Source organism: Stomoxys calcitrans, chromosome 1 (genome assembly GCF_963082655.1).
Source record: "Stomoxys calcitrans chromosome 1, idStoCalc2.1, whole genome shotgun sequence".
Taxonomy (NCBI): Eukaryota; Metazoa; Arthropoda; class Insecta; order Diptera; family Muscidae; genus Stomoxys; species Stomoxys calcitrans.
In genome coordinates, this window is record NC_081552.1 from 12,279,899 (window position 1) to 12,296,125 (window position 16,227).

The 16,227-nt window shown below is 38.8% G+C and overlaps 1 protein-coding gene across 1 annotated transcript in view; it reads right to left on the bottom strand.

Moving 5' to 3' along the window:
* Positions 1–10,314: 10,314 nt before the first annotated feature.
* Positions 10,315–16,227, bottom strand: part of LOC106087870 (zonadhesin) — a 55,127-nt gene continuing 49,214 nt past the window's right edge. Inside the window, exons 14-15 of the mRNA XM_059361099.1 lie at positions 10,623–13,424; positions 10,315–10,563 (exon numbers count right to left, since the gene is read on the bottom strand). Of these exons, the coding sequence (XP_059217082.1) occupies positions 10,390–10,563; positions 10,623–13,424 (2,976 nt within the window). The 3' untranslated portion in view covers positions 10,315–10,389. The remainder of the gene's footprint in view (positions 10,564–10,622; positions 13,425–16,227) is intronic.

Genomic DNA, 16,227 nt, shown 5'->3' on the forward strand with positions numbered 1-16,227 from the left:
GACTACAACGTGATATATCTTCAATAGCATAACAATTCTTATCTATTTAGAGATTCCACGCAAAGAACTCGACAAATGCGATCCATGGTGGAGGGTATATAAGATTCGGCCCGGCCGAACTTAGCACGCTCTTATTTGTTTCTCCAATAAATTTCTTACAGAAAGCGGCACATCCAGGCCTTTCACCTGCATCATAGCTAGCAGCTGTTCCGAACATTTTCTAGAAAGCGCTATTCTAACTAATTTCAAAATCGACGAATCATTAATCGATTGTTCCGCAACTTAATCTACAGGCTCCACAAAATCGTTAAAATTCAACCTTCCCCCACAAATATTTTCTTTGGTGTCACAACCTCAATGAGGTTTTTGTGCAAATCTATTATTATTCATCTTCATATTTACACAATAAATTTTTGATTAATAATGTTTTTAATTTCCTTTTCTTTTTCTATGCTTTTCCAGGTGGCATAAACCTTTTTCTTCCAAACCCATTGTACACAGGTGTTCTTTGAGACATCTTTTTAAAACCATGGGTAAGTAACAAGTATTTGCTTTTACCACCTCCCAAAAATCATGGATAGCTAAAAAAAGTGATATAGTTATGACATTTGAAAATAGTTTTTAAATTGCCCATTGTTCATACGTAAAATAATTGTATACTCGCACATCAATTCAATTTAATTACACCTCCTCAAGGACGTCATCGTTTTATATATACACATGTATCATGTCATTTGTAATAGCATGGTGTATAAAATATGGACATGGGCTTTGAATGTCGTCAAAGTAAATTAGTTCAAAGTGATTTGGGCAACAACAAAATTAAATTGATGTTTTTTTTATAAATTGTTGTTTTTACTACAACGCCAGAATTGTTTTTCCTTCTTTTTGAATTTCTTCATTTCGTTGCATACTTTTTTAAAACAAAATTCAAAAAAAAAAATATTTTGTCGTTCTTTCTTTTTTAAGTAACAATAAGGGCTAAGAAAATGATTTGTTTTCTCTTTAATTTTTATACCCTCCACCATAGGATGGGGGGTAAACTAATTTCGTCATTCTGTTTGTAACTACTCGAAATATTCGTCTGAGACCCCATAAAGTATATAGATGCTTGATCGTCGCGACATTTTATGTCGATCTAGCCATGTCCGTCCGTCCGTCTGTCCGCCGAAAGCATGCTAACTTCCGAAGGAGTAAAGCTAGCCGCTTGAAATTTTGGACAAATACTTCTTTTTAGTGTAGGTCAGTTGGTATTGTAAATGGGCCATATTGGTCCATGTTTTGATATAGCTGTCATATAAACCGATCTTGGGTCTTGACTTCTTGAGCCTCTAGAGGGCGCAATTCTTATCCGATTTGAATGAATTTTGGCACGACATGTTTTGTTATGATATCCAACATCTGTGCCAAGAATGGTTTAAATCGGTCTATTACCTGATATAGCTGTCATATAAACCGATCTTGGGTCTTGACTTCTAGAGCCTCTAGAAGGCGCAATTCTTATCCGATTTGAATGAATTTTGGCACGACGTGTTTTGTTATGATATCCAACAACTGTGCCAAGTATGTTTCAAATCGGTTCATAACCTGATATAGCTGTCATATAAACCGATCTGTGATCTTGACTTCTAGAGCCTCTAGACGTCGCAATTATTATCCGATTTGCCTGAAATTTTGTACGACGGATTATCTCATAACCGTCAACATACGTGTTTATTATTGTCTGAATCGGTCTATAGCCCGATACAGCTCCCATATAAATCGATCTCTCTATTTAATTGTGGTCCAAACCGGACCATATCTTGATATCGCTCTAATAGCAGAGCAAATCTTTTCTTATATCCTGTTTTGCCTAAGAAGAGAAGACGCCATAATGATGCAAAAGTCTGTTAAAAGTATTTGCCTTAAAATGGGTGCCGTTGTCGTAACCAACCACCTCAGGGACGCTAAAAGTGTGAAGAAGATACTCCTCCAGGAACTTGACAACTATATCGGCCATAAACTTTTCAACAGGATGTATGAAACAAAATTTCGAGAAATGGTCCAACGTCACCGGTTCTGGACCTAGGATACGGTCCTAAAAAGTTTACATACAACCTCTGGAAGAACCCCTGCCTTTCCCATCGGTGGCCTCATAACGTAATTCGGGTGCTTAGTGGATTTGCAGATTTCACAACCGTTTATGTAATTCCGGACATCATTGACTAAATTTGGCCAGTAGCAGTATCTTCTGATTCTCTCCAGTGCCTTGTTAATTCTACAATGAAATGAAAGGGGGTCATCGTGGTGTTTTCGCCGGACCTCAGGAACTCAGCCCGATGGAATTCAAAGTTTCCAAGCCAAATCGTCAGTTGTTTGTTCTCCACATGCGTGCTCTGTACTTCTATACAAGAACCCATCGATTATCTTTAAGTCAGGTGTGTGATCGATATTAGCTTGGACCCTTCTTAACAAGTCCTTGTAGTCCTCAGAGTTAAAATGGGTAGAATTCAAATCTACAAAAACTCCACTGTCCTTATCTACTTCGGACAAACAAAAGACCTCGGACAATTCATCAGAATTGACACGGGAAAGCGTATCAGGAACTATATTTTGGGTACCCTTTCGATGCTCAATCTTAAACCGATAGCCTTGTAGTTTTAAAGCCCATCTGGCCAGCCTTAAGTCCGTTCGGGACATGAGCCATTTTAATGATGAGTGATCAGTAATCACTGTGAACTCATGTCCCTCAACATAAGCCTTCAATTTCTTTATACTCAGCATCGCTGCCAAGCTTTCTTGTTCGGTGACATTGTAGTTGCGTTGGGTTTGGTTAAGCTTTTTAGACATAAAAGCTATCGGAAACTCATCACCCTCTGCATTCATCTGCACCAATACACTTCCTATTCCTGTTTTGCTAGCATCGCAGTGTATGTAAAAAGGCTGCGAGAAATCAGGACTATGCAAAACAGGAGCTGAACTCAAGATTGACTTTAAATCTTCAAAAGCTTTCTGCGAGTCGTCGGTCCACACACATTTTCTTTTTGCCTTTAACAAATCTGTTAAAGGGGTTGAAAGGGCAGCATAGTTCCTAATAAATTTCCGCTACCAACCTGACATACCAAAAAAACGTCTGACCAATTTAACATACCTCGGTATCGGAAATCCTGTAACGGCGGCAACTTATCTGGGCGAATCACCCCGTTTCCCAAAACATGGCCTAAATATCGGTCATCAGTCACGTAAAATTTACATTACTCAACATTTATGGTTAAACCAGAGTTTCGTAAACACTTACCCACTTCCATTAACACAGCAATATGTCGCTCAAAGATGCACATAGTCTGTGACGCATTGCGCAGACCGAAGGGCATGACCTTGAAATGATATAGCGGCCGTCCCGGTACCGTGAATGCTGTCTTAACTTTCGATGATTCATCAAGTGGTATTTGCCAAAAGGCATCTTTAAGGTCCAAACTACTGATAAATTCCGTCTTGGGCAGACGACTCAAAATACCGTCGATATGTGGAAGCGGATTAGCGTCACCTATTGTCAGAGAGTTCAGTTTTCTGCTGTCGAGACAAAATCTATTCTTGCCAGGTTTTTTATGTAGAACCACTGGAGAGGACCAGGCACTGGAGGGTTCTGCTATCACCCCCATAGCAAGCATTCGGTCCAACTCCTCATAAATCCATTTCTCAATCGCCGTAGAGACCGTTGCCGTTGTTTCGCATCACCAGTATCAATGGTATGGCATAAAACACCAGTCTTTCTCAGGCCCTCTTTCGCAAATGATAGAAAAAGACCTATTGCCTTCTGTATCTCAAAACGCTGCTCGGAAGTCAAAACAATATCACCCAAATCTCATTTATATCAGGAAAAGCTTAAGGGAACCTATGGCTGGTAACGAAGACGGTGGTAGAAGGTCATATAACCGCCAAAAATCAATAGCTAAAATCAGATCCTGTGCGAGAGTAGGTACAATGAAAAGCCGTATGTTCATTCTCCGCCCGCGAAATTCAATTGAAGTCTCCAAAGTCCCTAAAACCTTTTGAGCTTTGCCATCGGTAGTTTTCACTGTGGTGTGAAGGCGTTTGTGTGGAACATCCGAATGTAATATACGTGCGCCAGTTTTAAGGAGACATATTATATTTCTGCCTAACAATTGAACCTCAGCATAAGGTCTTACATCCACGGGTCTATCCAGGACGGAAATAGAGAAAATTTTCCTCACAGACTTAACCTTTCTCCAAAAAATTTTCATTCGAATACTGGACCTACTAGGCCTGTAATTTTCACCGAAAATACTCTTTCTGACTTCATAATAATTCCTAAGCCTCCCATGGAAAGAAACCAAAGGATTAGGACCTAAGCGTCGTTCTAAATCGGGAGTATCTGTATAAAGCCATGCCTTTTCATTTCCATTTCCTGTGTGAGTAACACATCATTTTCATCATCAAAGCTAGGTATTTCATTCTCAAGTCTGGGTAAATTTTTGTCTTATCTGGGTGAAGTGGTGTCATATCTGGGTAAGATATTTTCATATCCTACATCGTCTCGGGGCTTGTGCCGTCGATAAGTAGTTTGTTGAGTTTGAACTGCATTTCTTACAGCTGGGTTTATATGTCTGTTGCGCCCACACCCATAACAAAATACGGTGCGTTCCGCCAAACAATCATGGTAACGGTGTCCAGCCCCTCGGCAATTCCAGCAAATCAAACTTATCTCTGCTATATCCTCATCATATGGCAAAAATTCTAACACCGGTGTCTGGTCAGATAAGATATCAATTTCTGACAATTGCTTTTGAAGATGACCCACTCTACTACCAGAAACACCGCCGACTTATCTGGGACGATAGCACTGCATATACCACATATCGATCTAACTTCCCCATTAGCCGCCGCTCCATCTTCCTCATAAGCTATCTTCCTTATCAGCTACCGCGGTAGGCAAATTTTCATTACTCCGTTGAAGTACAATTCTGAAAAAAAATAAGTTCAATCGGAAAGAAAAATTTAAACAAAAAGGATTTAATTCAAACACCTAGAAATTTTCGGAAAAGTATTTTCCTTAAATAATAAAAAAAGAAACAAAATAATAGTATGGAAGCGAGAAAAACAACCCAATAACAAAAAAAAAAAAAAAAAAAAACCTTAAAAATGTAAGGAAAAACCAAGTAAAAGGGTGCTAAGTTCGGCCGGGCCGAATTTTTTATACCCTCCATCATGGATCGGATTTGTCGAGTTCGTTTCCCGGCATCTCTTCTTAGGCAAAAAAGGATATAAGAAAAAATTTGCTCTGCTATTAGAGCGATATCAAGATATGGTCCGGTTTGGACCACAATTATATTATATGTTGGAGACCTGTGTAAAATGTCAGCCAATTCGAATAAGAATTGCGCCCTTTGGGGGCTCAAGAACTTAAACAGAGAGATCGATTTATATGGGAGCTGTATCGGGCTTTAGACCGATTCAGACCATAAAAACACGTATGTTGACGGACATGAGAGGATCCGTCGTAAAAAATTTCAGGCAAATCGGATAATAATTGCCACCTCTAGAGACTCTAGAAGTCAAGATCCCAGATCGGTTTATATGGCAGCTATATCAGGTTATTAACCGATTTGAACTATACTTGGCCCAGTTGTTGGATATCATAACAAAATACGTCGTGCAACATTTCATTCAAATCGGATAAAAATCGCGCACTCTAGAGGCTCAAGAAGTCAAAAACCAAGACTTTAAATTTCCCAAGCTCTTACCAAAGTTTACAAAAACAAAGAAATGACCCAACTAATGCAAAACAACTCAATATGTCGCGGGGAAAGGGAGATAACATCATTACCTAAGGCACAAAGACTCAATGGCATAACATTGAAACAACAGAGTTTAAATGTGCGAAATCACAGGTTAAATTATACTTGCCTTTTGCCAGCCTTTTGCCAAAATAAAATCACCAATCCTACAATACAAAGAAAGACATGAACACAACCACAAGCGCCACTACAATATGATTCCACAATTACAATGTAATCGATGACGGTATAATAGACTTACGAACAGCAGGTTTAAGTAAACAGCGCAGCTGATGTTTGTTGAATGTTTATTGTAATATTAGTTGTGATGGGGTATTTCCAATGGTTTTCTAATTCATTTTGTGAATAATTGAATTAAATTATTTTGAAATTGTTGCTTAACCACCGAATGTGTTACTCTGCCTTCTTCGTCATTGAATATATGTGGTGCGTTTGGATTCGCCAAATTTAAGTGGAGACGGTTTACGAGATTTACTCTATCGCCCTTGACTTGCAGAATAGTTGGAGCTGCACAAAACAAACAACAGGCTTCTTTGAAGGTTACAAGCTCAATGATCGGAGATTGCAAGTGGAAAAGAAATGTCAAAGATAGCAACACACACCAACTACAATGGGACGCGTTTTGTCTTTGGTTAGAAGACTTTTCAACCATGTTAGGTGTGATGGCTTCAAGGGCCGTGCGTTGGTACGTTGTATTTGAATCGTATTAATTGCGAAAACGCATCTATGATACAATTATCACATTAACCGCGCTCGATAACCCTGTTTATTAGCTGTACCTTTTCCCAATTAATGTGTTTTTGTGTAATGACAGACTTTTTTCTGTGGCAATTACATATTATTTACAATATTTGTTTAACAAATTTTAAGTACAAAGCTCAACAACACTTCTGGCGAGATGACAAGAATATAAATTTGACGCCGTCAATTCTCAATAGCCTCCTTTGCCTGGTATTGAATATATACCAAATGGAGTTAAAAATCTTTTTCAATGACGAAAACAAAATAATACCAGATGGTATAAGCAAAGTACCGTCATTTTTCTATCAGTGTAGCTACTTTATTCATTTTTCATCGGTTGTTATCCCCTCCTACTTCTGGCGACACTTATGAGGTATTAACCTTATTTAATCAGCCGTGAAAATTTATCTACTAAAGTGTTGTTAAGAACGGTAAGACGTTCGGACTCGACAATAAGCTCTTTCATAGAGCTTAAACTTGTATAGGGCAGAACTCATTGATATGTTCTTGTAAATTGCAAATTTCCTTATAAACATCTCATTAGAGAACAAGAGATTTCCCTTATTTCAGTGAATGCTGTCCGATTCCAATTTGTAACCCAATGATAAGCGACCTCGTGTTTGTAGCCAAGTCCGAATAGTGTACCGCTGAGCGTAACCAAAATGTATAAAAGTTTAACATGACTGTTCTCAAGAATGTCACCAGTATTAATAGGAACATAACCACCGCTTTTTTTTGGTAAAACCAATTCGTTCGGCTTCATAAGCGGACATGCTTCCCTATCCAAGGCCTGTAAATACCAATTTTGGTTTGTTATGCTATAGAAACCATTTGAACGAAATGAAAAAAAAATCCAAATAATGTTTTTACCTGTTATTCTATGACGTAAAAGATATTGGGGAGAAATAAAAGAAAACATGAAGAATATAATCTACGGGATTTAGGGATTTTTTTAGGACATGTTTAATGAATAAATTTGAATGGAATACAACTATAGCAAAAAGTCTATTTTAAATATTTTCACGTTTTGATATGGTAACTTTTAAACTACATATTTATTTATTTTTACTATATTTTGATTCACCACATTCGACGATGGAACTAACCGTTTAAATTTCAAGTCAAGTCATGCATTATATTCCCATTTTTGAATCAGAATTTTTAAGGGCAAAGAGATAATAATATTTCTTCCCTAATATGGGCCGAATATGGGATTGCAATCCCAATTTCCATATTTATTAAATTAGGCCACTTTATGAGGTCTAATTAAATAAATATGGAGATTTGCCTCATAATGAGGATAATATCTTAAAATTTATTAAAACTTGGCTTTCGTTTAAGTATTTTTCTACCCACCACCATTGAATGGGGGTCTACCAATGCAGTCATTCCGTTTGTATTCGCCTTCGGCCCCATAAAGTATATATATTCTCGATCGTCTCGACGTTCTGAGTCGATCTAGCGATCCCTCGATGTTCGTCCGTCTGTCGAAATCACGATAGAGGTCGAACGCATAAACCTAGCCGCTTGAAACTTTGCACAGATACTAAATATCGATTTAGGTCAACGGAGATTGTAAATGGGCCATATCGGTTCAGATTTATTTATAGCTCCCATATAAACCGATCTTCCGATTTAACTTCTTGACCGTCTGGAAGGCGCAATTTTTGTCCGAATTTGGAAGATAGTGTTCTGTTATAACTTTCAATAACTGTGCCAAGTACGGTCCAAATCGGTTTATAACCTGATACAGCTCTTATATAAACCGATCTCCCGATTTGACTTCTTGAGTCCTTACAAGCCGCAATTTTTGTCCGATTACGCTGAAATTTTGCATGCGATGTTCTCTTATGACTTCCAATAAGTGCCGAATACGGCCAAAATCAGTTTATAACCTGATATAGCTCCCTTGTAAACCGGTCTCTCGATCATCCTTGTTCGGTTTTGCTGGTTTGTCAGAAGTTTGGTATGTAGAATAAAATTATGCCCTACAACAAATTTATTTTGCATAAATTTTTAGTAAATGGTGGTGGGTTCCCAAGATTCAGTCCTGACGAACTTAGCACGATTTTACTTGCTTAATCTTAAAAACTTGATAAGTATACCCCCATACAATGGTGGTGGGTATAATAAAGTTGCAAAAGTTTCTTACTAATATCAATACTTTTTTTACTTTAAATCAAAGTCGCGTGGTAATTTTATAGAACTTTTGGACTATTGTGGAAGCTTGTCTCAGGGTAGGAGGGTTAAACAAATAGTACCGAAAACAGTCAAAGGTTAGTCCCTCTATTTTATTTATTCGAAGGACAGACAACTTTTAAAAACAGTAGTGAAAAACTTATGATCAACTTTGAACACACTCTCTCGCGCTCTTTTTGCTTGACACTGAATTTGTTGTTGATTATGCTGTTGATTCCCATCACATTGACATAATTTTGTCTTTTTTTGAATTCAATCGAATTTCCGGATTCGTCGGCCTATCTTATGTCATCGTTGCGCATGGGTAAGCTTTTTCGGCTTAGCCATGCCAAAAATATCAGAAACAATTTTCCGCACTGGATATCCCTTCAATAATAGTTGCGACAATAATTATTATTCATTTAGATATCAGTACAAGAATTTTCGGCCTAGACCACTAAATTTGTTTTTTCTTTTTATACCCTCCAACATAATCTAATTTCGTCATTCCGTTTGTAAAGCACAAATTCACAAATACTTCCTATTAGTGTAGGTCAGTTGCGATTTTAAATGGGTCATATTGGTCTATGTTTCCGATTTGTCTCAAAACTTGATGTAGCTCCCCTATAAACCGATCTCCCAATTTGATTCTCTGAGCCTCTAGAGGGCGCAATTCTTATGCGATTTGGCTAAACCTTATTTTAACGACTTCTCCTGTGACTTACGATCGGTTCACTTTTATTTTGGGGTCGTACTTTTAGGGTAAGGTGGAGGGTCCGCTCTCTGCCAATATCAACAAATTATATATTACAAATTATCTTAAGGATTTGCAGCCTTATGTCAAGGACGAAATTTTACAAAGGTTAAACATACTAATTTTAAGTCAACAAATTTTTGTGTTTAAAACCAAGCTTAAAATCGTAAATATTAGGTGCATTTACTTGACATTTAAGACAAAATACCTTCCTAAATACTACGAAAAAAAATTATTTCTAAAATAAGAAAATTTTTTTTTTCGGGCTAGCGGTGAGTCATGGCAATATGATTTTGCCTGACGATCTCTTACAAAATGTTAGATGGGTTTAAATCGAAACATGCTGTAATGTGCCGTGACCTAGCATAAGGATCCTTAACGAAAGGTAGATTTAATATGACATACACAAATAAAGTTAATGAATAGCTAAGCGGTGAGCTTTACAGCACTTAAGGTCAATGTTTGGTTTTACTTCGATGGGTGGACACGCACGTTTTTCGGTAATGGTTTTGTTTCCTTAACCTTCTCAACTTGTATTAACTGCAACAAACAACAAATCGAATTCAGCTGTTATCACGTACTTTAGCATTAAAAATATCTTTTGTAAGGTTATCGTTGTCTTGTATTTGCGTGCTTTCTACGTCATCGTCGATTGACGTGTGCTCCCCATTGAGTTTTCAAGCGGTACCTCAAAAAACACTCAATCTGAGTCATTTTCCCAAGTACTTTGTTCGCAATTGTGTAGTGTAAAAATAGTTGTTCTATTTTAAGATTGACTATTTCTGTTTAAAAAAAACACGCAATTAATTTTTATTTATAAGGAAAAAAGGAAAATCATACAAATTCATGTTTCTTGTAGTTGTAACCAAACGAATTTCATTGGATTTTGGGAAGTCTTTTATAACAAAAAAAAATGTTTTATAAACAAATCGCTTTATTTTGTGGTACACATTGATTTTGCTTCTTATCATAGGCCATACCCAAAGGACACAATTCGTGAACAACTTCTCCAGATTCGCGACATATGTAATAAGAGCGACATTTATTCTCCACATTGGCATACATTTTATCATTCTCCTTTCCCAGGCATAACTGCAAATAAACAGTTGTTATATTAGCAAACAATTATTGTTCCTTAACATTTCTCTTACCTCCTCGTAGGTATGTCGCTTAAATTCCTGCGTCCTTTGCACATTCTTTTGGGGCATCACACATTCTGTGGGTTCCTTAACACATTTTATGGCCACGGGGTCGAAGTATAAATCATCGGCGCATTGATGGATTTTAGCCACACCTTTTACACATTGGAAATATGAACGGCAATTGTCGTAAATGTAGGGATATAAGACAGATTCACTTAGGCCCACACAACTTTGCTGACCAATTTCTTCGATTTCTTCCTGCTCGGGATTGCATATCTTCAGGGTATCATTAAGGCACATATTTTGAGATTTACTGAAATATTCGTGCTCCTGACAAGTCTGAGGAATTTTCTGACCATTTATGCAGGTGAAATACTGCCGACAATGATTGGCATCTCTGGCCAATTGGCCATGGCGGTCATTGCATTCTCCAACCCTTTTGCCATTTTCCAACAGGCAGGTGCCATCATTTTGTCTGCAAAAACCAAGTAGACTATCGTAACTTTCACCATTGCGACATTTTTGGGCAATGGGCACATCATCCTGCTGACAGGTGATAAAAAATCGGCAATCTCCCAGCTCAGCCAGAGTTGAACCAGGTGGATATTCCAAGCACATTTGTTCTACTGAAGTGATGTTATCCCAACATTGGTCTTTTCTGATTTTCGTTTCTATTTCTGCACTAAGTTCAATGTCTTCCTCATTTTGCTCCATCTTGGGGTGACATTGATTGCTTGAGGCGTTAAAGAAATGCTGGGGATAGCAACGCTCATGTCTGAGTTTGCTGTTAAGGCAGACATAGAAATTATTACAGTTCAAGGGATCTGGCATCAAATAGCCATGCTTTCCCTCACACACTATGGGGTCAGGGGGCACCGGATGTTGGTTGGGCTCATCATCATCAACAAAGGGGCAGGAGCCATCGTCAGGCACACACAGCAGCTGCTCTGCATCGAAAAACGTGCTGCCAGCACATTTCTTAGGTTGGGCCTTACCCTCGGAGCATATGTAATAGCGGGTACAGTCCTTGCGATCGGGCAAATAGGATCCATCGGATAAATTACCACAACTGTAAGTGGTTTGGTTGCTATCCACCAATTGACCATCCTGACATTGATTCTCGTCATCATACAGACATTTGCCCAGCAGGGCATTGAATTGATAATGGTCGGGGCATTCCACGGGTATGGGTAAGCCCTTTACGCAGGCGTAGTAAATGTTGCAATAACGTTCATGTGGCAGCCGTGTACCATGAGTAGCATTTGCACATTTGGCATTACTGCCGTTGGCTCCTTTGCATTCGCCATGATCTACGCGGCACTGACGCGTGAAATTATGATAATATTGGTCTTCGGGGCAATGCTTCAATTCCGTTCCCGTTAGAGTGGAACATGAGTAGTAGGATTGGCAATCTGAGGGATGGGCCACAAAGGAACCATCGGTGGCATTTTCGCAGGCGCCCGTCAACTGTAGACGACAGGAGCCATCATTGGGACGACAATAACTTGAGGAGCTGTCAAAGAAACTGCCTACAGAGCATTGCATCTCATATGGTCTTGAAGGCGAAACGCATATGAAATATCGTGTGCAATCTGAGGGATGGGGCACAGAAGCGCCCTCTTCTTGATTCTCACATATGTTCGTTGCATTTGCCTCGGATAAAGGGGTTTGCAGATGCATCTCCAGGTCATGGAATGGTGAACACGTATCGCTCACGCTGTGGGGAATACAGGTTTGTTTCTCCGGCAAATACATGTGGCCCTTCAAACAATTTCCCAAAACCCAATTGTCTTTGTCGCAATAGTAAAACTGGCTACAATTCATGGTTACACGTCTGGTCTCACGCTCATTACACACTCGGGTCAGACCACGGGATGAACACAACCCCTCTTCGTTGAGTACACAGCGCTGTAATAGTTCATCAAAGAACTCTGTTGCTGCACAATCCATTCTCTGCCATTGACCATTGCTTGAACATTCCTCGTAGGCTGAACAGTTCAAAGGAAACGGGCGTTTCTCATGTGGCATACAGTCCATTTGAAGTTGAGCACATAAACCATTTACATCTGGCGCACATTTACTGTGTTGCACATCATAGAACTCTTGGGAGGCACATTGCTGTTGTAGCCATTGTCCCCCTATGCAAATGTAGTAACGATTGCAGGCCAAAGCTGAGGGACGGAGGACCCCTTCGTGGTTGCATTTCTCCTTAACAAAATCTTCTACTGCAGCTGTGACGTTGTTAGATTTGATCGCCTTGGGACATTTGTTATCAGAATCGGGCATACAGTAATTAAGAGATCTATTAAAGTACATGCCCAATGGACAATATTGATACCACCATTGATCCTCCAGGCACATTAGATACATGGCACAATTTTCCTCATATGGCCTCATCGACAAATGGGCACATTGGCTTTGCTGAGTTTTGAAAATCAAAGACTGAGATATGTTAGGACATTTGAATTTATTTCCTTGGCCATGGGGAAGACAAGCCTCCAAAAATGTATCAAAATACTGAGCTTTGCCACAGGTCTTCAAACGCCATTTGCCTTTTTGACAACGAAAATATTGTTGACACATATGTCCCGGATGTAAGCGTTGTTCCATTTTACTGGTACACTCTGGCAGATTTTTTACCCTGGCATATTCACAGATTGTATCATCTCGAGGTTCTAGACATTTCTTTTGCTCTGGATTGTAGTATTGTAAATTCGTACATGTTTGACGTTTCCAGTTTTGATTTACACACATTTCGTACTGGGAACAGTTGGAGGGAACCGAGCGCTTTTCTCCATTGATACAAAAGAACTGAAATGGAAGAGTTGTAGAGACTAATGTTTAGGTAACAATGGATTAAGAGAAGTCAAGTAAGGATGGGCTTAATTCCGGCATTACCGATCTTAGCATACCCTACCACATATTGGGTATACATGCTAAGTGGTCGAAATTAAAATTTGTTATTATTTTAGAGTTTTGGCCAAAATCCGTATATAATGTGAGAGTCATAAAGGAATTCTCTGTGCAAAGTCTTGAGAAGATAGATAAAAGAAAGGATAAATGAGTTTGGAAGGACACTAGAAGTGAAAATCGGGCAATGTATAAAAAATATGGGAGATATAGCCATAGCTTTGAGCTGTTTCCTCAGCTCGGGCCCGAGGGCTCCTGGCTACGTCCCTGGTTGTAACTATTGTACATCTAAACCTGAACCGATATCTATGAAATTCATCAACATTGGCGGGAATTCTTTTTGCCAAATTTCGTGAATACTGTTTAAAAATTAACACATTATTGCAACATAACTCCCAATCGGACGAACAAATATATGGGAGCTATATAGAAATCTGAACCGATTTCCACCAAACTCCATTGATATTGTGACCAGGGATTCGGAGCGGAACAGGCCTATTTTTGCCAGAGCGGCAGCGGAGCGGTTTCCCATCTCAAAATTTACTCCGCTCAAACAAATAAAAATCTTTAAACAAAAATCTTAAATTATTAAATTAACATGAGATAACAGATAACTAGAATAAATCAGCAAAATATATAGATTTTTATACCAACCACCATAGGAAAGGAGGTATATTCATTTAGTGATTCCGTTTGCAACAAATCGATATACATATATTCTGGATCGTCGTTGAATTCTAAGATGATTTAACAATGGTAGTGTGTCTGTTATAATCACGCTACAGCATTAAACAAATTGAGGTATTGAGCGAAAGTTTGGCACAGATTCGAATTTTGTCTATACGCAGCATAAGTTCTTGAACGAGCAAATCGGACCATACTAATATATAGCTGCCATATAAACCCTTTTTAGGGTCTTAAGCCCATAAAAGCCGCATTTATTATCCGATTTCTTTGAAATTTGAAATCCCAAGTTGTACAAAGGCCCCGAATATAAGAACCGAAAATGGTTCATATTTGGTCATAATTAGATATAGCTGCCATATAGACCGACCTACCGATTTTGGGTTTTAAGCCGATAAAAGGTCGCATTTTCTTATTCCGCTGAAGTTTAGAGTAGTGAGTTGGACTAGATTTCCCTTTGTCCGAACCAAATTTGGCTCAGATCGGATCACACTTTGATATAAATTTGGAACATGGAATAGCACTAGGCCAACCGGTATCGCGTATAGTCCATATCAGACCATATTTGGATATAACTGCCATATGGACCGATCTGAGGGAGCTGGGGTCTTAAGCCATTAAATCCTCATTTATTACCTGATTTCGTTGAACTTTTAAATTGAGACTTATATAAACTTATCGGTACCATACTTTGGCTTTAATATTTAAATATTAGGTTTATAATAAAAAATTATAGTAAATATATCCATGGTAATGGGTATCCACAGTTCGGCACAGCAGAACTTAATGCGTTATTACATGCTGAATCCGCTGCGCCTTCTCTAATTCTCTAATATCTTTTTAGGATGGGGACATTTCGCCCTGAATGCGGATATCGAGTTCGTGCCATTGTGGCTTAAAACGCTTAACGTGTTCGAATCCTGGCGAGAACATCGGACAAAGCGGTGTTTATCCCCTCATAATGTTGGCGACATTTCCGGGGCACAATGCCATGAATGGTCACTTAAAAAATGTTCCCCAAAGAGGTGTCGCACTGCGGGACGCCGTTCGGACTCAGCTATAAAAAAAAATTCCCGTATCATTGAGTTTAAATTTGAATCGGAAATCACTCATTTATGTGAGAGAATTTGTCCCTTCTCGGTTCCCGGTGGTAATGTTCTCAAGGGGCGAGTGATGACTCCTCAGACATTTCGACTCAAATATGGATATCAAATTCGTGCTGCACCCGATATCTAAAAATTTTATAGCTTATGTTTCCTTCCAGACAAACGTACACAATCTATGAAAATTTTAAGAAAATCGGTTCAGCCAAGTATCATACAGTCATTTACGTTTTTGAGGGGTGTTGTGACCCCCTTTACTTCGATCTGATTTTGTATGCCAGATTCGAAATCTACTCCTTTCCTTTCTTTTGAGTCCCATATTGACATGAACGTCCAATATGTCTGTTTGGAGGAGTTTTGGAGTTGGGGCGGCCCGATGGGTATTTAGACTCAAATTATTACCAAATTCGTATTCTACTCTCCAATACCTTTCATTTGATATCTATAGTGTCCCGATCGGTCCACTTTTGATTTTGGGTTGTGTTTTTGGGATAATCGAAAAATTATATGGCCTATGTTTCCTTCCAGACCAACCTACACAATATGCGAAAATTTCGGAAAATCGGTTCTGCCGTTTTTCAGTCTATACGGAACAAACAAACCGAGTCCCATATATCCGTGATTGGCTAATGTGCCCTTTTTGTGCGTTTTTGTGGGGGTGGGGTGACCCCCAATACTTCGACATGAATTTGTATGCCAGATTCGTTATCTACTCCCGCATACTTTTTAATTGATACCCATATTGTCCATATCGGTCCACTTTTGATTTTGGGTAGTGTTTTTGGGGTAACGGTTATCAATTAATCATAAAGCTTATTCCTACTTCCCGAATACCTTTCATTTGAGTCCCATATTGTCATGATGATGATAACCCTATTTTGAGGGGTTTTGGGGCTGGGGCGGCCTCGCAGGTACTT